The sequence below is a fragment of the Halichoerus grypus genome, chromosome 9, assembly GCF_964656455.1.
Source record: "Halichoerus grypus chromosome 9, mHalGry1.hap1.1, whole genome shotgun sequence".
Classification (NCBI taxonomy): domain Eukaryota; kingdom Metazoa; phylum Chordata; class Mammalia; order Carnivora; family Phocidae; genus Halichoerus; species Halichoerus grypus.
In genome coordinates, this window is record NC_135720.1 from 137,952,637 (window position 1) to 137,976,242 (window position 23,606).

The 23,606-nt window shown below is 42.7% G+C and overlaps 1 protein-coding gene across 5 annotated transcripts in view; it reads left to right on the forward strand.

The window, feature by feature from the left end:
- Positions 1-15,116, forward strand: part of CDKAL1 (CDKAL1 threonylcarbamoyladenosine tRNA methylthiotransferase) — a 642,750-nt gene extending 627,634 nt beyond the window's left edge. For 4 of the 5 annotated variants that reach the window (XM_036123558.2, XM_036123557.2, XM_078055737.1 and 1 more), the window contains one exon: positions 14,018-15,116. In XM_036123558.2, coding sequence (XP_035979451.1) covers positions 14,018-14,206 — 189 coding nt within the window. In that variant the 3' untranslated portion in view covers positions 14,207-15,116. The remainder of the gene's footprint in view (positions 1-14,017) is intronic. The other variant, XR_004926977.2, reaches the window with a different exon arrangement.
- The last annotated feature ends 8,490 nt before the right edge of the window (positions 15,117-23,606 follow it).

The window sequence follows — 23,606 nt, forward strand, 5'->3', positions numbered from 1 at the left end:
ACCCAAGTGTCAACCGGCAAATGAATGGATACACAAAATGTGATATATGCATACAATGGAATTTGACTCATCCATAAGAAGAAATGAATTTTTGACACAAACTGCCATATGAATGAACCTTGAAAACATTATGCTAAGTGAAATAAGCCAGGCACAAAAGGAGAAATATCATATGATTCCACTTATATGAAAGATCTAGAATAGGCAAATTTTATAGAAGCAGAAAGTAGAGGTTATCTGGGGCTAGAGGTAGAGATGGGGAGTTATTTCTTATTGGTTACAGAGTCTCTGGAGTGGTGAAAAAGTTCTAGAAATAGTGGTGATGGTTGTACAACATGACAAATATAATTAGTGCCAGTGAATTGTGAGCTTGAGAATGATTAAAATAGTGAATTTTATGTTACATAATATCTTACCATAATAAAAAAATCATTTTAAATGTTCAGTTTCCTCATGCTCACAGTGGAAACAAAAGTCCCAGCCTATAAGGCCTAGTGTCTTGGCCCCGCCATTGCCCCTCTGATGTCATCATTGACCTTTCTAGCCCTTGAATGTGCCGGACCAGCCACACTGGTCTCCATGCTGCTCCTTGAATGTGAACACACCAGCCGTTCTCCCTCAGGAGGGCCTTTCCACCTGCCAGTCCCTCTGCTTGGAACCTGCTTCTCTTAGATGCCTGTGTGACACATCTGTCATCTCCTTCATTCAAGTATCTGCTGAAATTCTGCCTCATCAGCGAGTCCTTCCTGAGTAGCTCTCTGTAAAACAGCCACCCCCACCACAACCTAGAACCCCTCATCCTTCCTCCATTTTCCTCCATGGAAAATCTCCCTGTGAGACACACCACATATTTATGTGTTTCTTCGTCTCTAGTTACTAAAATGGAAACTCCATCCATAAGTGCTGGGATATTTTGCTTCATTCCTTTCTTTGTCTTTAATGTCTGGAACAGGGCCTGGCACGGCAGAGCACTGCTTAGGAAGTGTCTATTGAGTGAGTGAATGAATGAATGTATTTGTGTTAAAGATAGAGAAAGATAGATAGATAGATAGATAGATAGATAATCCCTTATTAAAAGGATTGCAGGACCAAATATCTGGTCACCTTATATACCAGTTAACTGTTGCACTATAAATGCCTCATGACACAATCACAAAGCTTAGAGCAGTCCAGCTAATCTCAACTGCCGGATGGTTTTACCTTTTCACAACGCGGTGTCTGTGAACTGGTGTCTCATTGTGTTTTTAACTTGTATCTCTCTACTTACAAATGAGGTTGACATATGTGTATACATTTGTTGGATTTCTTTGATATATTTATTTCAATTTCCTCTTTGATAAAGAGTCTGTGTAAGTCTGTTGCCCATTTCCTTCTGTTGAGTTGATACCTTTTTGATTTTTAGGATTTCTTTATATTATAAAAGTCTACAGTCTGCTGTGTGTGAAGCACGTGTCTCCTCTCCGTTCGTGCCTTGTCTTTTAACCTCTCATTGGCGCCTTAAGAATTTCATGTATTTTTGTGATTTAAGAATGGTTTCCCTGCCGTATGGGTTAGAAAGGTTTTCTGCCCACATGACCTAAAATTTTTCCAGTTCTGCCTTTCCCAGGTAAATAATCAGTCTACCTGGAATTAATTTTTAAGGATGGTGGGTAGGAGTCAAATTTCATTGTTTTACATGTGTATAATGAATTGTTCCAGAAAATTTTATTGAAAGTCCATCTTTCCTAGCAGTGCAAAATGCCTCTGTTATAAAAATCACGTCTCAATATATATGTGAATCAGTTTCCAGCCCTCTACCTGGCATCTTTTTATATTAGTTGTCTATTGCTGTGTAACAAATGACCTCAAAATTTAGCAGCTTGAAACAAAAAAACATTCATGATCTCAGAGCGTCTGTGGGTCAGAAATCTGGGCAAGCGCAGCTAGGGTGCCTCTGGCCCCATGCCTGTTGGGAGGCTGCAGTCGGGGCGTTGACCAAGAGTGTAGTCTTACCTGAAAGGTCAACTGGGGGAAGAGCTGCCTCTAAGTTCACTTATGTGGGGATGGTGGGATTCCATTTCCCATGGGTTGTGAGAGTGAGGTCTTGGTCCTTCATGGCCGTTGGGCAGAGGTCTCCTTCAGTCTCTTCTCATGTGGGCTTTAGCGTAGGACACCTCACAACAAGGCAGCTGGCTTTCGTCAGAGCAACAAGCAGAGAGAGTGAGAAACAGGGAAGCCACGGTTTTGTTTTGTTTTTTTTGTGACCTAATTTCAGAAGTGGCATCCCATCATTTATGTTGAGTGTTATTAATTAGAAGCAAGGCCGATCAGCTCATAGTCAGGGGAAGAGGGAAGTTGTTACAGCGGGATGTGAATATCGGAAGGCGAAGATCACTGGGAGCCATCTTGGAGGTTGCCCGCCACACTTTTATGGAGATATAAACAATTAAATCTCCCTGTATTAATCTTCTCTGTTATTTTCAATGACATTTGGTAGGGTTGTTTATTTTTTACTTTTTAAGAACTATCCATATTCAAAATAGAAATAGAAAGGGGAAATGAGCATGCCTTGGGATGGAGTTTTAGAAGAACACATAATGGAATTTTGGAAGTGAGGGGAAAATACAGATGTGAACTTGATTCAAACGGCTGATTTTAATGTAATCATGGTGAGTGCATACCATGTAATCTTTCTTAACTGGTTTATCGGAATTTTTCCTAGCTGAATAACTATCACAGTGATCTGTAGGAAACATTTTACATGTTAGCTCATCATTTATGAGATTCTTTGGACAGAACAAAGCACCTGCCATCTCCTTTATTCATTTTATACAGTTCATGGAGCTCAATGCTGCTAGAACCATATTCCCAGTGTCATTGAAAATGATGCTTAGAACAGGATGGGAGGGTTGCATTGTAATAGTGGTTAGCATCACACATGGCTTCTTTTTCATTTAAAACACAAACATCTGCCAACACGCTCTCATGGTTACCTAGTGGGAAGAAATCCTTGGGCGTAATTATTTTGAGTTGAATTGCTTGCTTTAAGATTAACTTTCGTACACCTGATTGTTCCGTTTGTCGACATCCTAGTTCACAGCTTCCTGTATGCACTCCATGGAATGAGGGTGGTTTCAGTTGGAGCTTAAGAGATTATCGAAAAGACTTCATCATCAGGAAAGCATCTGGACCCAATTCACCTTAATTTTCTTCAGCTTTGCCACACTGGTGGGGCCACATTAGCTTGTACAGATGGGTACTTCCAGCCAGTGTTTCGGGTTAGAGGAGTTCAGATTTCTGCCATCATCATGAACATGGTGATTACTGACTTCATAGTTCTCAGGGAGCCTTTTGGTTCCTTCTTTATTTCCAGTCCTGTGTGTGTGTGTGTGTGTGTGTGTGTGTGTGTGTATGTGTGTATACTTGTGTATACATCCGTGGCTGAAAGAGAGACCTACATACACATTCTAGAGTAATTTCCAAATTTTGACATAGTAAATAAATAGCTTGGGTTTTAAGGGCAGCTAGTAAAATTTAAATCACAATGAATAAGAAGTAAAAATAAATGTATCTCCAGCTAAGATGCCAGACCTCTGATAACATACCTTTCAGCAAAGCTCACAACCCCTTGGTTTTTGTAGAACTAAAGAGGTTACGTATAAACAAATGAAACACCCCACTGTGGGCAAAGATTTTTATGCTGTGTTATTAATTCTAGACCCCCTTCTTCTACCCTGCACTCCACGCACTTATTTGGTAAATGTAACAAGCCAGGAACTAGGCCAGTGTCAGGCATTTGAATGGACACGTGGTGCTAAGTTAAAGAAAGATTAGGAACTTTCAGGAAGACGACAGAATTCAGGTAGAAGCCCACAACTGGAGGGTTGAGGAGGCCTTATGAAGACTGGACCACCTGATTATTCATTGTTGTTCATTCCTGATTATCAGGGACTGAGGCAACAGTTTCCATTAGAGATACTTACATTAAGAGGTGCTTCCTTAAGTGTATATTTTGGGAATTAAAATGCAATCATGATAGCGATAACTTTCAGATATGAAGATGATTTTGTATATAAAGCAGACTCTACAGAGTCAGGAGATTTTGAGGGTCTTTTCTGATAGCATACTGCACTGCATAATGTATATTTTAACATAATTTCCTTGCATTGATCACATATTTGGTGTTGATAGATTTTCTGCATAGGTCATACGTGCAGGCTCGGTTAAAAAAAAAAACAAGAAGGTGATGCTGAACTCTAACTTGAGTTATGAGCTATCAGACATTTTTTTCTTCATCCCTAGTAGCTTTCCCTTCAAGCTCTAACAATGCCTTTGAGCCATGAGAAAAATTTACACATAATATTTTGAATCCATTAAAAGAAGTTCAGAGCTTAAGAGTTGTTTTTGTATCTCTTGAGTCAGATGAATTATGACCTCACAGAAAATAATAATTAGGTGATGTGTCGACGCCAAGCTTTGATTTTTGGTATGATTATCTCTTTCTTTCATTTGGCTCAGTTGAAGTCAGAGGGTTGGGCTTCCTGAAAGAGGGGTCACCCAGACCACGTCCTGAAAAGAGGGGGTCACCCAGACCATGCAGAGGCACATCAGAGCTCTTCCTTTGGTGAATGTCAAGGCAGAATTACTCAGAATATAATCTGAAATGCATTTGATCATATGGCAGATAGTTTAATAATTTATTTTTGGCCTTATTAGCAAAGCCTTGTATTTACTCTTCTGTCACCAAAACAAGATATAAAACAAGATCATAGTGATTTTGTGTGTGCGGGTATGTTCTGGCTTGAAATATTTTTTCTTTGCGATTTTAATGGCCTGATAGCAATTACACATTTGAGGTGAGAGGATGTGGGGGAAATTACATGCAAATAATGCCGAATTTAGAATTGCCCGTGCCCAAAAGTGATACAGAAATGCTGGCAGGACTGTGCCCTCATCACGTAACTCTGTGACAGAAGTTTTATCATGTAAATATTCTCCCCAAATAAATGAAAAGGTGTTGCTGATTCCAGGTTTAATTTGTGGAGTTCGTTACATGCCAGTGTACCTACAAAGCTGATGGACGGCGCATAGAACATTCTTCGCAGAGTCTTCAAGAACTAGAAACTACTAAGACTTTGGTTCAGAGAGAATCGGGCATTCCTAATTATATGAAATTAAGATGTTCCCAGTTTGAGGAATTGTCTGAAAGAGTAGTGGAGAAAGGTAGCACGGCACCCTCCATCCCCGTCTGTCCCTGTAGCTGGTAAGGCCCCGGAGCGCGGGGACAGGGTGTCTGTCAATCCGAGGAAGGCAGCTTGCAACACCTGCAGGTGTCGGAGACAGAAGAACTCATTTAGACGCTGCACGGCGAGATGGGAAGACAGGTGGCGACTCTCTTCCGGGGATGTCTTTTATTTGAGCAGAACCAGCCCAACTGTTCCTCATTAAAACACATTTTGCAACATGTTCTAATGTGAGCAGATCAAGTGTGTGTGTGTGTGTGTGTGTGTGTGTGTGTGTGTGTGTGTGTTCAGAGAAAACGCAGCCATGTGCCATCTCTGGGTCCCATTTACAAAGTCTCGGCATGGTTCAGAACTGCAAGCCAGGTGGGGTGCAGTGCCCCCTCAGGACCTGACCTGGCTTTCCCGGAATGGCCTTTCTGTAGAGAAATGCAAAACACCACCATTGCATCCGTGAGATGCAGTAGCAAGTAAAGTGGATAAAGTCGGCTTAGAAGGAATCTCAATCCTGATAGTCATTTGATATGCCGTGCCTTGGTTTTTCTCATTTCTCTGTATGGCGTTAGAAATGTACCTCTGATGTGTTATCACCAAGGCTGAACTTAGTATGACTGAAGCCAAGCCTCTCATCGGCTTCACCATGGATACCTGCTCCCTGTCAATTGGGCAAGTTGGAATTAAGTCATGTTAACAGCTTCCCTGGGAATTTGGAGGGAATGAAAGAATGCATATAGAGTACTCAGAATCGTGCCGGGCATATGGTGACCAGTGCGTAAATGCTTCTTATCTGCTTAGTGTTTTTATATAGAGGCTGTCGTCCACATGTCCTCCTGGATCCTTAGGCTTCTGGTTCTGTGGCCATATCCCATAATGCAAGTTATAAATATTTGGGGGGAGGAGGCACTGCACGAGAGGCCTGTGAACGGCATGACTTTCCATTGGAAGGCCAAACCCAACCAAGAAAAGGATAAGATGTTTGCACCTATACAAAAATATAAATATAGAAGGCAAAGGAACACACAGAAGTACAAATACCCCTGCAGAGAACGTTCTATTCATTGACCACCTCCTTCAGGTCCTTATCTCTTCCGGCTGAAAAAGCCATGAGTAGGACAGACATGGTGGCTCAGCAGGTCTGTGTGAGCGGAGGCTGAGCCCTGGGGACCCCATCTTCCTCCACCAGGAGGCTTCATGGCCAGCCAGCGGTGCAGTCACTGGGAGGTGCCCTGCACCCCTTTTCCCTGTGACGTGGAGAACATCAGGCTTCTGTTGGAGTGCATTCTCTCCTGCAGCTGGTTCAGCTCTGCCTGAACTGAGCACACCTTCTGGTGGGACAGTGAGAACACGGGGAAGTCACATATGCCAGGAGAGGTAAGCACAATAATGTGCACACACACACACACACACACACACACACACAGGATAACCCACGTCCTGATCCCAGGAACCTGTGAATGTGCTTGCCTTACATGGCCAAAGGGAACTTCGGGTATGTGATTCAATTAAAGGTTGAGATGGAGAAATTGTCCTGGGTTTATTCCCAGGGGCCCGCCGTAAATCACAAGGATCCTCACTGAAAAGTCTGTACTACTGGCTTTGAACCTGGAGAGAAAAGGCCACAAGCCAACGGATACAGGCAGCCTCTAGAAGCTAGAAAAAGAGCAAGGAGACCAATTCTCCCCTAGCACTGGCAGAAAGAATGCAGCTTTGCCGACACCTTGATTTTAGAATTTTCGACCTCCAGAATTGCAAGCGAATGAATTTGTATTAAAACCTGAGGTTACGGTAATTTATTAAAGTAGCAATAGAAAACTAATGTACCATGCTACTTCTCTGCTGGCAAGTTTTTCCCTGTTGGTACTATTATATTTTTATACTGCGTTGTATTGATGATGTTCGACCCTCTGTTCCATCTACCCCACAATCTAATAAGAAATCCAAGAATAGGTAAATGGCAATTTATATATCTGCACTGTATAAAATGTGCATCTCTAGTACTGAGGAGCAGGTAGAAAGGCAAATAGCCTTTCAGCCAGCACTGCCCACCCTCCTCGGTGCTGGGCCCTGGGCATGCACTGGCGAGGCTCCTCTCGAGGGGTGCTCATAGGATCTTGCAGGAGTAGACAGGTCATTTACTACCACCAACAAGGGCCATGATGAAGGCCGGCCAGCAGGATGCCCAGCCCCACAGAGGGGAAGCACCTCAGTCCTCTGGGGCTGTGTGCTGGTTGAGAGGGTTTCTCCTACAGGAGGTCCCGTCTGACTGAGCCCTGGGAAAACAATCTCAAGAGGAAGCAGGGGGCAGACAGAGAGTGGAGGAGGGGAGCTGGCTGGTTCAGGGTGGGCACAGAACCTAAAACCTTTGTGGAATCGAGAGTGACCTGTTTTCCTTTCCTTTTTAGTTTCCTTGAAAAAAAATGTTATAACAAAACTAAATATCGAAGGAAAAATCAGATATAAAAATGAGCCTCTGGCACATGTGACCAGTGAACCCCTCTTCATAAATTGTGGGTCCAAGTTTCCCTTCACATATGGGATGGTTTTAGTTAAGAGCCGTTCCAGAAGGCTCACTCCACAGAGAGAGGCATAGCTTCTCCATCGTGGGTTAGCGCTTGCGAGGGTAGTACCCAGGACAGGACATCTTCATCTCAGTGCTGGTGCTAAGTGCTGTGGGGAGCTCTGGGCTTCCCCACATTCCGGGTCACACTCCTGAGATATAATAGCCCTTCGTGTCGACCTTCTGCATTCCAGGCACCCCACCCGGGCACTGAGCATATTACTTCAAACCCTCTCGACATCATCTACAGTACATATTGGTATCTCTGCTTCATAGAAGAGGTAACTAGGCTTCGGGGGTTTGAACCACTTGCCCAAGGTCACACAGCTGCCAGATGTCTGACCCTGGATTCAGTTTCTGCCCTGCCAGAATTTGAAACCCATGCTCATTCGTTATATACCGTGTGTCCCCTGATGATGCAGAAGGGACAAAAATAGCCTAAATCAGTTAATCATATTTGAGAAGCAAATAAAATAGCGACTTTATGATTTTACAAAAAGAATATCTGAGACAGTTTGCCAGTTCCATTAGAACCGCAAAACACCAGGGAATGCGTTAATCTTGAGTCTTACATGCTCAAAAAACTTAATATGCACATCTCACTCGATCCTCCTAACAGCCCTATGATATGAAAATACTAGGAGTATCTCCATTTCTTAGGTGATTTTATGTAGAAACAGAGAAGATAAATCATTTGCCCCCAAATCCTAAGATAGAGGTGGGATTAGAGGGCAGAACCAGGGCACTTCGTGCCCCCAGCACTGGTCCCATGTGACCTCGGTGCCCTGCATGTGCTTGGGTGTAGTCAGGCTCCTCTTTCTTCTTCCCAGCCGTGCATGGGTAGCTGCTCAAGAAAGACATAATTCAAGATGGACTGTTGTTACCATCTAGCCAGACTGCGTTCTTTTTTCTGAAGTCTTCATTTATCTCCACCTGATTGAAATCCGATCCGTAGACTTCCTGAACATCAAAGTGGTTTTTGTTTGGTTTTGTTTTCAGTGTAGGTACTTGGTTCTACTTTACCAGATTTATTACTTTAATAGGATTTGATAAGCTGTACTTTTGAAAATTAGTAGGGTGCTTTAAGAATTAGCAAGAATGTTTAGAAATTAATTAAGGAAACAGATTTACAAAGCGGGGGGATAGCCCATGTGAATCAAAGTGAACACTTTCTCAGTGTTGTCCTTAATTTACTATAACTGGATAAATGCAGGGATCTTTTTGATTGAACAGAGGTCCTATCCTGCCTCGTTTCAAATTTCTGTTTTGAAAAAGGCATTTCTCAGTGGAGTTGGATTTCTTAAAAAGTGTAAGTTTGAGAGTTGGTGTTTACTTAGTCTTAGCAAGCAATAACATTTCTCATACTGGCTGTGTTACCATTTGAGAGATGGAAGTGCATCTTGAATTTCAAGAATTAATAATCTTTGGTAATAATGTTTAAGAAGTTTAGGGAAGGTTTGAGCCTTCTGTTTACTTCCCAGAACTATTGGCCATACTAAGTTTTTCTCTAAGTCAGTTACATACATTGTTCTGTGTGTGTGTGTGTGTGTGTGTGTGTGTGTGTGTGTGTGTGTGTGTCGGCATGCACATGTAAACTTTTACCTTAGCATTGGTGATTTATCATCACCTCCCCTAAAAGCACTTTTTGTTTAAATTGTGTCATAGAAGTGCTACATTCTTTCCTATTCATTCTTTCCTATTCGCTTCTAACTATATAGAGCTCTGCCATAGTTGTACGTTTAGATGTTGGAGTGTCTTGGACTTCAGGAGAAAGTCCTTCTGTTTCCTATATTTTTTAAAAGATTTTATTTATTTATCTGACAGACAGACAGAGAGCACAAACAGGGAGAGTAGCAGGCAGAGGGAGAAGCAGGCTCCCCGCTGAGCAGGGAGCCCAATGCGGAACTCGATCCCAGGACCCCAGGGCTCATGACCTGAGCTGAAGGCAGATGCTTAACCGACTGAGCCACCCAGGCGCCCCTCCTATATTTTTAAGTTACTTTAACTTCAGTATCACAGTGGTGGCGACAATTGAAATGTACAAAGCTAGCTTCCTACTGATTACTGTCAGCTGAGAAGCCTTTTTCTCAATCTTATATTTAAAAATATGTCATCAGACTCTTTTAATCACAATCTTGGATCAGTAAAAGGTGAAGATATAAAAGAAGCCCAGTATGGTAGAGACAGGCTACCTTTTCCCTCTCGTGCTGTGTTGTTTGTCAAGTGCCCACCTTGATCTTAGGGAGAGCAGCAGGCCAGGTGGGTGCGGCTGCCCGAGCATGCTCCTGCTGTCCATGAGATTCTGTGATGCAGACTTGGCACACTGGGAATGGGGGGGTCCGTTACGGTCAGACGCATTAGGTGTTTGCCGGGAGCAGGTGGGGGGCAGGGACGTGGAAGGGAATAAAGTAATACCCAAGGAAGAACACAACTACGGGTAATCCACAATGGTAATTCAATAAGTAACTTTCATATTTGGAGCAAAATTTTATGGCAAATGAGTTAGAAGAAGGAGAAGAAATTTTGGGGAATAGTCATCAAAAGTCAAGGGTTTTTTCAGGCCAAGAGCACAAACACATTAGCTGCACTGCAGCTTTGTGAAGCAGAAGGTATTATAAACTCAACCAGATGCTTAATGCTTGAAGACGTGGCCTAGTCCTGCCCAGGTCAGCCTGACCCCTGGCCTGGCACCAGTGATCACCAAGTGACAGCTTGGAATGGCAGGTGTAGAACCAGGGCCCAGCATTCGGGATGATGGGTGGAACAGATGTGGATTCTCCCTGAAGCTGGGAGAGATTGTGTTTCACCGGCTCACTCTTGGAGGGGCCCCTTCCAAGGCCCTGTACTTAAGTTTGTATTTGCACTTTCTCCTAAAAAGAAAGCTCCAGCCCCCACACTATCTGGATCTACTCCTCGGTGAGGGTGTCTGTGAACTTCCTAAAGTCATACATGGAAGCACGAGTAGCGCTGTGTGCCTATGGGCACAGGCACCGCCGCATTGTCTGTAGTCTTCACTGGCTTCTCAAAGCCTTGCGTGACTCAAAAATGTCAAATTCGGGCCAAGGAGACATCAATCAGCCTCTTAGTTATGGTCTTGTAAACCCAAATTTAAGAAGTGATGCTTTAATCTCTAGAGGCAGCAACTTAGGATTCGTGTAGATTCATACTCTGAATCCATCACAGGACGCGTGGGTCACAAGGGACATGGAGAGGCACGTTTTTATTGTTTGCACCTCCTCTGGAACACACACCCCCATTCACTCACTTATTCACATCTGAACACTTCCCGGGTATCCGCTCTACCCCTGCAGACGCGCAGGTCCAAGAACCCGGAGGGGAAGTAGCCTCGCTGCACTTGAAGAACTCACATCGCTTATGTCACTGTAGTGAAGGACTTCGTTCTCTCCGGGCTGCCCGGTCCAGATGAGTGCTGTCCTTGAGATATGGAGACTACTTTAGGCAAACTAAAAGTTTGTCAACATATTCTTAGCTCCAAAATATCACATGGAAAGCCAGTCTCACAAGAGAACGGTCTCTGGGGGCAGGGGCAGCTTTGGGTGCACCTCTGAGCTCTGGTCATGCCCCCCCCGCCCCCCCACTGCAGGGAGGAAAGCTCATCTGTTCCACTGCATGGCCCCTTGTCGAGGGACGGACACCAGCAGGGTGTCGGTCCAAACACGCGTGACTGCAGAAGTGAATCATGATTCGACTGCCATTGGGTTGGGAGATTTATCCTTGAGGTTAGCAGTTTTTCTTTTCTTTTTTTTTCTTTTTTTAACTTTGCCATTCGTCTCCTAGAGTCAAAGCAAGAATTCTTGCACATCTATCACATGGAAGCATTAGCTGGTGGAAACTGGATTCTAAAAGTTATTTTCATTTCCCCATTCCTATTCTTCGTACCTCTCGTTACTCACTCATCTGAACTCAAATCCTGTGGGTTCTCCATCAAAAGTCCATTGTCCCTCCTTCCCCAGCCTTCTGCCATCATCCTAACATAGGTGCTCATCACCTCCTGCCTCAACTCGCCACTGGATCACCTACTCCCATTCTCTTCCCTCCCGTCAGCCTACCCTGCACATTCCCACCACGGTTTCCTTCTGGAGAGTACGGTTTCCGTGCGTCTACCATGTGTGGTGAGCTGCAACTCCCACTTTCCACACAGAGGACACAGGTGTCAACAAGAGGTTCTTAGGGAGCTTGGAAGGGAAGAAAAAGCAAAATAAAATGGTGTTGAAATATTTTGTGCTGCTGTGGATTTCTTGTTCTTCCACAGACATGCCTGATGTTTTCCTGCCTCTGGGTTACCCCCTTGGCCCCCCACATTGTTCCTCCCGTCCGTGTTCCCCTGCCCCCCCCCATCTCCATCTCTCAAAGTGGTGTTTCAGGTCCCAGCAGGGGAGGCACCAACTCTAAAGCCTGTACATAAGATGGAGATCTTCTATAACAGAATTAAAGTTATACTTTGAACGGCTAGAACCGTCTAGAGAGCAGCCAGGTTCTCCCTCCCCACTAGTGATCGTAGCTAGACAGCATACCAGAGGGAGCTGAACTGGGGGAGGGGGGCTGTCCCTCTGGCCACCCAGACCCTTCAGCTTCCTCTTCAAGTTTGGGGCAGCCGGGAATCTCCACCTAGAGGGATATGTTTGTGGAATGAAATGACATCCATAAAAACTATGTCATTCTTTCTTTCTTTTTTCTTTTTTTGCTGAGTAGATGTGGTTGCATCCCTAAAAGGTACATTTTTGATATGATTCCACTCTACATAAACGTTATGCTTCATGAATTCTGCCTTAATTCTCCATTAACTAACTCTCTCCTCCCCTCCCATGTTTTGTGCGTAATCTGGAAAATCATGAACTTGGCCTGACACTTCAAAGAAAGGAAATGTGATTTATCCATACCTAACTTGGGGCCACGTGGCCCATGGTGGGTGTTTGAATGTGTCTGTGCTGAAGGAGTAACTAAGTGATCGCTTCTTCTTACATCAGACTTTAAAAAGCTTCTACACAGCAAAGAAAACCATCAACAAAACAAAAAGGCAGTCTACTTGAATGGAGAAAATATTTACAAATCCTATATCTGATATCTGATAAGTAATATCCAAAATATATAAGGAACTCCTATAACTCACTAGCAAAAAAAACAATCTGATTAAAAAATGGGCAGAGGATCTGAGTAGATATTTCTCCAAAGAAGACATACAGATGGCCAACAGGTACATGAAAGATGCTCAACATCACTCATCATCAGGGAAATGCAAATCAAACCGCAGTGAGCTATCACCTCCCACCTGTCAGAATGGCTGTTTTCAAAAAGACAAGAAATAACAAGTGTTGGCAGAGATGTGGAGAAACGGGCACTGTTGTGAGAGAATGTAACTTGGTGCAGCCACTGTGGAAAACAGTATGGAGGTGCCTCAGTAAGTTAAAAACAGAAATACCATATGATCCAGCAGTTCCTCTTCTGTGTATTTATCTGAAGAAAACAAAAACACTCACCCCTGTGTTCATTGTAGCATGATTTACAGTAACCAAAATATGGAAACAGCCTAAGTGTCCAGTGTCTTTATCCAAAGAAGATGTGGGATATATATCCTGCGTGTGTATGTGTATGTATATGTGAATATTACTCAGCCATATAAAAGAGGGAAATCCTACCATTTGCAACAACATGGATGGACCTTTAGGGAATTATGCTAAGTGAATTAAGTCCGAGAAGGACAAATGCCATATGGGCTCAATTATGTGTGAAATCTAAAAAAAAAAAAAAAATTGAGCTCATAGATCCAGAGAACAGATTGGTGGTTGCCAGAGGTGGAGGTCGGGGGGTGGGCAAGATGGGTGAAAGGGGTCAAAAGTGGAAACTTCCAGTTACAGCACGAGTAAGCCCAGGGGTGTCATGCACAGCGCGGTGACTGGGATTAACAACACTGTGTTGCATATTTGAAAAGTTGCCAAGAGAGGAGATCCTAAAAATTCTCATCACAAGAAAAACAAAAACAAAACCTGTATGCATGGCAGTGGATGTTAAGTAGACTTATGGTGGTCATTTTGGAGTACACAAAACATGGACTTGTTATGCTGCACACCTGAACTAATAACAGTGTTATTTGTCAGTCACATCTCAATAAAGAAAAAAAAGACAGCTTCTTCTAGGGACTCATTACTTGACAGATAGTCACAGTAGGGCTGTTTTGTATCTTAAAATCATTTTTTTCCCCTCTATGTTTCCGTCTTCGTAGGACTTCAGAAATAGGCTTGGGAATCACCTGAGCTTGGTGCCCCACACTTCTGCGGTTCGGCGGGACCCTGCGAGCTCCAGAATGGCACTCCGCTTGCAAAGACTCCATCAAGACTGCACGCTGAGGGCATCTGTGGGCCTGGCTCTGTTTGCTCTCCTTCTGGCTTTTTTGGTCAAAGTCTATAATTAAAGCACAACTAAAGGAAGCATTTGTGAAGAAGACTAAATTTCTCATTAAAGTCTGCAACGAGCAGAAAAGCAACCACATCAGTCCTCCAAGAGCCGGAATTTATACTGGTCTCACTGCCCCCGCATCAGCCATGCTTTTTAATGAGGCTTACCGTGTCTCCCATTGAGTTGGGCCATCGGTTATTTGACCTAACACCTACTGACTGTTGCCATAGCGTATCTTTTGAATTAAGTTCCTTTCGGTTAATTTGCAGCAGGAAATGCAAGTGGTTGCATTTTCTTTAAACCTCCAGTCTTCAAGTCAGAACTTAATTGTACAGTGGATCCGGTCATCTTTTCCTGATGTGGGAAGAATTTTGAGTCTTCAATAAACATCTAAAAATGTATCTTTCTCTTTATGCTTTGTTTAGAGTAAAATGCCACAAACATCTTATTTTTCACAGCAGATGTGTTGCTGGAAAGTTTATTATGGAAACCTGTGTTTGGAACAAGACTTCTCTTGGAATGCACAAGGCAGAGTCGCCAAGTAAAGGACTCTCGGTGACATTTCTGAGAAGCGTGAGGAATCACCCACTTCTTCAGCACCCACAGACTTTCAAAAACTGGATTTGTCTAAAACCAGCTGTGCCCCTTCTCTGACCGTTTTGACCGATGACATCAAATGTTTATTTCTACCTGACATCATTGGCCTTTACTAAGTACAATGGCTTATTTCACAGTAGAAGGACTCGATGTACTAAGCGATCCTATGAACATCAGAATTTAGATGTTATTTGGATCGTATAGGCCCAGGGAAATCAGATGCCCTCTGGTTACCATAGGACATTTCATCTTTAAACCCACACCCCTGTTCAGCTCCTCCTTTTATGTGTCTTTTAAGGAATCCGAATTAAAATTTATTTATGTCATCAGTTGGTGAGCTAACAAAACGAAAAAGCAAAACAAAACTAGTGTTAGTACATTTCTCCAGAACCTGGTATGTGCTTCTAAGAGGAAATCCCATTTCCAATGCAGAGGACCTGCCCGGGCCCTCCCAGAGCCCCCCAGGGGAACATTCATTTGGGATGCTAGTGAGTCACACTGTAGGACGTAAGAAAAGCTTTGTGCCCCTAACTGACGGGAGATGAGCAGGGTGTCTGTAGTCCCCAGCTCACCCCTTCCCCACTCTTTCCCTCTTACATCTCCCCTGTTTCTTTCCTCCCCTCCTGCTCTAAGCTGTTCTTACCTCCACTCTGCTCCCTTCCGTTGTCCTTCCCGTGAACCAAGCGCACACCCAGCCATCCAGCAGCCCCACTGCCCCTCCCCCGCTGTGGTGGGGGTTCTCAAGGATTGTTTCAGCCGCACGGGGTCACCCCACTCCACCTCTCCTCTTTCTGACCCCAAGTTGGGCCGCAGCGTCCTTTTGCTGAGAGGTTCAGGAAGTGTCAAAGCACCGTCCTGTGAGCACTTGGCTAGACGGGTGGCTGTGGTCTGAAGACCCAGCTTGCTTTTTTCCATGACCTCCTGCTGGAGGGAGAGAGGGGGGAGGGTGTGGTGGTAGCTGACAGCACAGCCCTCTGGTGGACAGGACGGGCAGGGGAGTCCTCGGGGCAAGTGCTGTCTCAGGGGAGCCGTCCCCTTTCCAGCTCCTCTCCTTCCTGCCCACAGTGCTCCTGCACATCTCCCACCCCGCTGGAGTTGGGCCTGGCCTCGTGACCTGTGTCGGCCAATGCAACGGGAGTGGAAGGGACAGATCTCCGAGGCACGGTCGCCATATGCTCTTCCCGCCACGAGGGTGATGATGGGCACACACGTCAGGATGAAGTTTTCCTCGGCCTGAGTCCCCCAGGGAGCGCGTCGAGCGCGTGCTGGACATGGGTAAAACAAAAAAGGAACTTCTGTTGTGTGAAGCCACTGAGATGGGAGCTGTCAGCGTAGGATGACGTAGACCATCCTGATTCAGACGGAGTCAGCCATGAGAGGACGGTTGACTTGCCGTTTGTGAATGCAGCTGCTGATGTGCCTCCTGTTTTCTTTTCATGTTTCCCCTTAGTGCCAGAGTCTTTTCCTTTCTTTCTTTCTTTCTTTCTTTTTTTTTTTTTTTAATAGTGACTCTTCCTGCTGAGAAGGAAGCTATGAAGAGACCTGTCTTGGTTCACTCAGGCTGCTATAACAACACCATCGACCGGGTGGCTTACAACCAGCAGAAATCTATTTCTCATAGTTCTGGAGACTAGACAGTCCAAGGTCAAGACACTGGCATATTTAGTGTCTTGTGAGGACTCACTTCCTGCCTCATAGGTGGCCGTCTGCCTGTGCATCTCAGGAGGTAGCAGGAGGGAGCTCTCCGCGTCTCTGATCCCGCTGCTGAGGGCCCCATCCTCGTGACCTCGTCACCTCTCAAAGGCCCCCTCCTATCATCACACTTTTAAATAAAGAAGATTTATTAATCCAGTTTCTTTTCTCTCTTCCTCCCTCCCTCACCCTCTGCCTCTCTTTCATTCTGTCTTCCTCGGTTCATCAAGTGTGAGATAGTCAGTTGGATAATGTAAAAAAATTCTTTGGTGAAAATTTTGCTTTGTTGCTAGGGAAATGTGTCTAAACATCAGATTTCCATATGTCTTTCAGTCAAAACATATGCTTTCCTGTTGACTTCAGTCCAGGTTGAAGATTTCAGTCACGGGGAGAGAATTGGAGTTACAAATGAACCTCGAGAAGTTTTATCATCATAACACAAGCATAGAGGAAAGTAAAGGAAGGGCAAGAGGGAGCAGAGGGGGAGAAAGAGAGAAAGAAAGAAGAAGAGAAAGAGGGAAAAAGATATTCCTAAGATTTGCCTGGCCCCTGAGGCACCCCAGGATGTTTTAAATGTTTGAGGTAAACAGTGACATCTGTCAGATACCGTGCAAACCAGTCGCTCAAAGTGGTTCCATTTCAGCACTGGAATGCACACTTCATGATGCCATGTCAAAGACTGGATTTTAGGCAGTCGCTGTGACAAAAAAGCAAGTATCAAGAATGTGGAACAGGAACTGAAGACGCTCTTATTTCACGGTTTGAGAAGTTGTGCAGTGCCCAACAGATGCACGTGTTCCGTTTATAAGTAATTACAGTCATTTTAGAATAAAATAAAAATATATTTATTTCAACTGACTCGTATTACTTTTTTCACACAGATTTTGTAAGATATTTAAGACACAAGTATTTAGGGGCACCTGGGTGGCTCAGTCGTTAAGCATCTGCCTTCGGCTCAGGTCATGATCCCAGGGTCCTGGGATCGAGCCCCGCATCCAGCTCCCTGCTCCGCAGGAAGCCTGCTTCTCCCTCTCCCACTCCCCCTGCTTGTGTTCCCTCTTTTGCTGTGTCTCTTCCTGTCAAATAAATAAATAAAATCTTTAAAAAAAAAAAAGACAAGTATTTATTAAGTTGTTAGTACCTAGCTACTTAGGAAATAGGATGGTCAGCTGTTTCTATTGGCCTAGGAGTGCCATGAATTGAGAAAGCTTGAGAACCTCAGCTTTGTGGCGTGACCTATGTAGAGGATCCATGCCAAATTTATATTTAACCTGGGGTCCTAATTATTTCTCGAAATTTTTTTTTAGTTTTTTAATTTATTAATAGCACGTGTTTAATAAATTTGCACCTGCCTAACTATTGAGCTAGAATTATGGTGTTGAAACTATAAAACGTGGGGCGCCTGGGTGGCTCATTCAATTGAGCATCCAGCTCTTGGTTTCAGCTCAGGTCATGATCTTGGGGTCCTGGGATCGAGCCCCGTGTTGGGCTCCGTGCTCGGTAGGGAGTCTGCTTGGGATTCTCTCTCTCCATCTCTGCCTCTCCCCCTTCCTGCTCGCTCATGCGTGCACGCTCTCTCTCTCAAATAAATGAATAAATCTTAAAAACAAAAAAAGAATAAAATTTGAGTTAAGGATCCATAAAGGAGTCAAGGATCTGAACCAACTGGATTCCGACCTCAGCAGTTTCCTCAGACCTCAGTACAAATTGGAGGCAGATAGTTTAGGGAAAGAGCATGAGGTTTTTGACATCAGCAAAAGTTTGATTTAAGTTGCAGCCAGGCCACTTCCTGAGCCTCCTCTGTAAAACAGAGAGACATGTCTGCTGCAGGGTCATTGAAAGATAAAATGGGATCACATATATCAAGTAGTATGTCCTTGGCACACGTAATTGTTTCCCCTTTCATGATTTACTTTAGCCATTTAAACATGAAGACCAATTTTATAAATAAGGTTAGGTGGTTTTAAATTCTGATATTAATACACGACCTCCCAAAAGAATTATATATGGAATAAAAAGATTCCTGCCTCAAGGGACTTAGAGTCTAATTCTAACAAATGCAGCAAAGGAAGAAAAATTCAAAGAAAATGGATTGCAGCTGTATTTGAGGAGATCAAATTAATGAAAGGTGTGGGGCACAGATTTGGGTGGCCGATCTAAGATCAAGAAGGAGATTTTCCATGGCCTACGATGAAAAGAGCAAGCAGATTAATAGGAGACCTAGAAGTCATGCCCTCCCCCACCCTGCCTTGGGGATAAAAGGAAATGCAGATACTATTATTCTTCATTAGTTTTCTGTCAATTATTTCCTACTAGTACTGTTTCTTGGTTCCATAGCCAAAATATCCCAACTGTGTAGAGGTTGAAGCAGAGAGTTTCATTTGGTCTCTTATGGTCTTCCTAGTTAATGGACATCTGAACACACTTATGAATACCAGAAAAAAATAATTTAAAAAATATATTTATGTAAATGTACATATTTATATATTTCACATATGTATGTATATATCTTTAAAAACCCAACCTTGGATCAAGGTAAGAGAAAACTTTGAAATTCAGAAAAGCTTAAGAACTAGAAATTTTAACTCTTAGGTTTATGTAATCTGCTTTTAATATGCCTACTTAATCATAGTAACTACAGATGTTATTCCAGGCTGTCTGATTCCAGGGTCCAAGCTTTTAACTTCTGTTTTTACCCACAGTTTACGTGAAGAGGAATAAAACGTGTGGTTTTTAAATAGACCTAGAGATTTTCAAATAGATATAAAGTATGTTGTTGACTTGTTATACTTGGGTCCAACCTTTGTGAACTAAAGCATACGTACCATCCACATACTGTATGCATAAGTAATGAGGCTAGTTACAAACAACAGCTTACTTTTAAATTGAGTTTTATCTCCCTTGAAAAGTCACTTTGGAATGACTCTGATGACAGTTCTGAATGTAGTTCCTGGTGCTATCTTCTGAGTCTCTGCCCTTGCAGGAGGAATTTGTGTGATACCTTTACTCTTACAGGTGTGATCTGTTTTGAAATAGCCAGAAGTAATTTAAACATATCTGGCGAGGGGTGCCTGGGTGGCTCAGTCCATGGCTGAGCCTTCAGCTCAGGTCATGGTCTCAGGGTCCTGGGATCAAGTCCCATGTCAGGTTCCCCGCTCAGCAGGGAGCCTGCTTCTCCCTCTCCCTCTGCCCCTCCCCCCGCTTATGCACTCTCTCTCTCTCTCAAATAAATAAATAAAATCTTTAAAAAAATTAAACATATCTGGTGAGTGAAGATTAGATTGAACTGGTTGTACTGGTAGGGGTCCCTGGGAAAATTCTTTTGTGGACCTTGGCCCTCTTAAGAAAATGCCTTGCAGTAAGGCTTTCTTCCCTTAAACACTAGACTTTCCCCCGAATAGCATGAACAAAGAAAAGTTCAGGAGCAAATGGCTTCACAAACATACAAAGAATAATTAACACCAGTCCTTTTCATACACTTTCAAAAAATGAAAAAGGAAGGAACGCTTTCTAACTCATTCTATGAGGCCAGCATTACCTTGATATTAGAGCCAAATAAAGATACCACAAGAAAAGAAAATGGAAAACCAATGTCCCTTATGAACACAAATGCAAAAATGCTTAACAAAGTATTAACAAGTTGATTTCAACAGCATATTAAAAGGATTATTTACCATGACCTAGTGGGATTTATTGCAGGCATGCAAGGGTGGTTCAACATAAAATCAATCAACATTACATACCACACTTATAAATTAAAGGGGAAATAAAAAACATTTGATCATCTCAAAAGCATTTGACAAAATCCAACACCCTTTCATGACAAAAACTTCTTAGAAAACTAGGAATGGAAGGGAAATTCCTCAATGTGTTCAATGGTATTTATGAAAGCCCACAGCTCACACCATACTCAGTTGTAAAAGACTTTAAGATCAGGAACAAGACAAGGATGCTCACTTTCACTGGCTGCTATAAAACATTGTACTGGAGGTTCCAGTGAGAGCTATTTGCCAAGAAAAATAAATAAAAGGCACCCAAATTGGAAAGGAAGAAGTAAAGCTATATTTGTAGATGACATGATCCTGTGTATAGAAAATACCAAAGAATTCACAAGAAAGCTGTTAGACCTAATAAACAAATTCGGCATAGTTGTAGATTATAAGATCAACACACACAAATCAGTTGTGTTTCTATATACTGGAAATGAACCATTAAAAAAAAAAAGGCAATTCCATTTACAATAACACCTAGAGAATTAAATACTGAAGAATAAATTTAACAAGGGTAGAAAAGACTTGTGTGCTGAAAACTATAAACCATTGGTGAAAGAAATTTTTAAGTATTTAAATAAATGTAAAGATATCCCATGTTCACTGAAAAGAAGACTTAACATTGTTTTGTTTGTTTTTTTAAAGATTTTATTTATCTATTTGACAGAGAGAGACACAGTGAGAGAGGGAACACAAGCAGGGGGAGTGGGCGAGGGAGAAGCAGGCTTTCTGCTGAGCAGGGAGCCCGATACGGGGCTCGAACCCTGGACCCTGGGATCATGACCTGAGCCGAAGGCAGACACTTAACGACTGAGCCACCTAGGCACCCTGGAAGACTTAACATTGTTAAAACACTACCTAATGCAAGCTACAGATTCAATGCAATACCTATCAAAACAGCCTTTTTTTTTTTTTTTTTGCACAAATGGAAAAGCCAACCCTCAAATTCATATGGAATTGCAAGTGGTCCCTAATTGCCAAAACAATCTTGAAAAAGAATAACAAAGTTCGGGGCACCTGGGTGGCTCAGTAGGTTGGGTGTCCAATTCTTGATTTCAGCTGAGGTCATGATTTCAGCTCAGGTCATGATCTCAGGGTCGTGAGAGTGAGCCCCACATCGGGCTCTGTGCTCAGCGTGGAGTCTGCTTGGAATTCTCTCTCTCCCTCTGCCCGTCCCCTGACTTGCACACACTCTCTCTCTGAATAAATAAAATCTTTAAAAAAAAATTATAAAGTTTAAAGACTGACAAATACTTCTCAACATCAAAACTCATAACATGGCTGCAGTAATTACAGCAATATGGTACTGTCATAAGAACAGACACATAGACCAATAGAATAGAGCAGAAATCCCAGGAAGAACATTTTCATATATATGGTCAATTGATTTTTGAAAAGAGAGCCAAAGCCATTCAATAAAAAAGAACAGTCTTTTCAACAGATGGTATTGGAAAACTGGGTATCTACATGCAAAAGAATAAAGTTGGACTTTTACCTTGGTCCATATATGAAAATGAACTCAAAATGGGTAAAAGACCAAAATAAACTTAAAAGCTACATTTACAGAACTTCTAGAAGAAAACAAAACATTGGGGAAAATCTTATGACTTTAGATTTGGTAATAATTTCATAGAGGTGATATGAAAATATAGGAAACAAAAGAAAAATTTTGGACTTCATCAAAATTAAGAACTTCTGTACATCAAAAGACACTATCAAGAAAGCAAAAAGACAGCCTACAGAATGGGAGAAAATATTTGCAAATCCTGTCTCTGGCAAGAGATTAATATCCAGAATATATAGAGAAGTCCTATAACTCAACAACCCACAATTGAACAACCCAATTTAAAAAAATGTGTAGGGGCGCCTGAGTGGCTCAGTTGGTTGAGCGTCCAACTCTTGGTTTTGGCTTAGGTCATGATCTCCTGGGTCATGGGATCAAGCCCCGAGTCAGGCTCCACACTCAGCGAGGAGTCTGCTTGAAAATTCCTCCTCCCACTTACACAGGTGCTATAAGTTTAAAAAAAAAAAAAGTGTAAGAGACTTAAGTAGACATTTCTCCAAAGAAGATACACACATGGCCAATAAGCACATGAAAAGATGTTCAATATCATTAGTCATTAGGAAAATGCAAATTGGGGCACCTGGGTGGCTCATTCGGTTAAATGGCTGACTCTTGATTTCAGCTCAGGTCATGATTTCAGGGTCCTGGGATGGAGCCTTGTGTCAGGCTCTGTGTTCAGTGGGGAGTCTGCTTGAGATTCTCTCTCCCTCCCTCTCCCTCTGCCCCCCCAAATAAATAATCTTTTTTTTTTAAGATTTTATTTATTTATTTGACAGAGACACAGCGAGAGAGGGAACATAAGCAGGGGGAGTGGGAGAGGGAGAGCAGTCCCCCCACGAAGGAGGGAGCCCAATGCAGGGCTCGATCCCAGGACCCTGGGACCATGACCTGAGCCAAAGGCAGACGCTTAACGACTGAGCCATCCAGGCACCCAATAAATAAATCTTTTTTAAAAAAGGAAAATACAAATCAAAATCACAGTGAGTTATTACTTCACACCCATTAAAATGGCTGCCATCAACAGGAAAAATATTGTTGACAGTATAGAGAAATTGGAACCCTCATATATTACTGGTGAAAATTTAAAATGGGTCAGCCATGGTGGGAAATAGCTTGGCAGTTCTTCAAAATTTAAACCTAGGGTTACCATATGACCCGGCAATTCTATTCTCTCTCTCTCTCTCTCTCTCTCTCTATATATATATATATATATATTCCCAAAGAATTGAACATAGGGACTCTAACACATACCTGTATACCTGTATGTTCATGGCAACATTATTCGCAATAGGCAACAGGTGGAAACAACCCAAATGTCCATTGATAGATGAATGCATAAACAAAATGTAGTATACAATGTAGTAAACAGTGGAATATTAGCCTTAAAAAGAAGTGAAATTCTGACAACATGCTACAACATGGATGAACCTTAAAGACATTATGCTTAGTGAAATAAGCCAGACACAGAAGGACAAATATTGTATGATACCACTTATAGGAGGTACATAGACTAGACAAATACATAGATACAGAAAGTAGAATGGAAGTTACCAGGAGCTGAGGGGAGGAGGAAAGAGTGAGTTATAGTTTAATGGGTACAGAGTTTATGTTGGGTATGATGAAACAGTTTTATAAATAGATAATGTTGATGGTTATACATACAACACTGTAGATTTATTTAATGCCACCAAATTATACACTTAGAAATAGTTACCATGATAACTGTTCTATTATGCATATTTCACCAAAATTAGAAAGGCATTGAAGTATAAAAGTGCATGGTGAATTTGAGA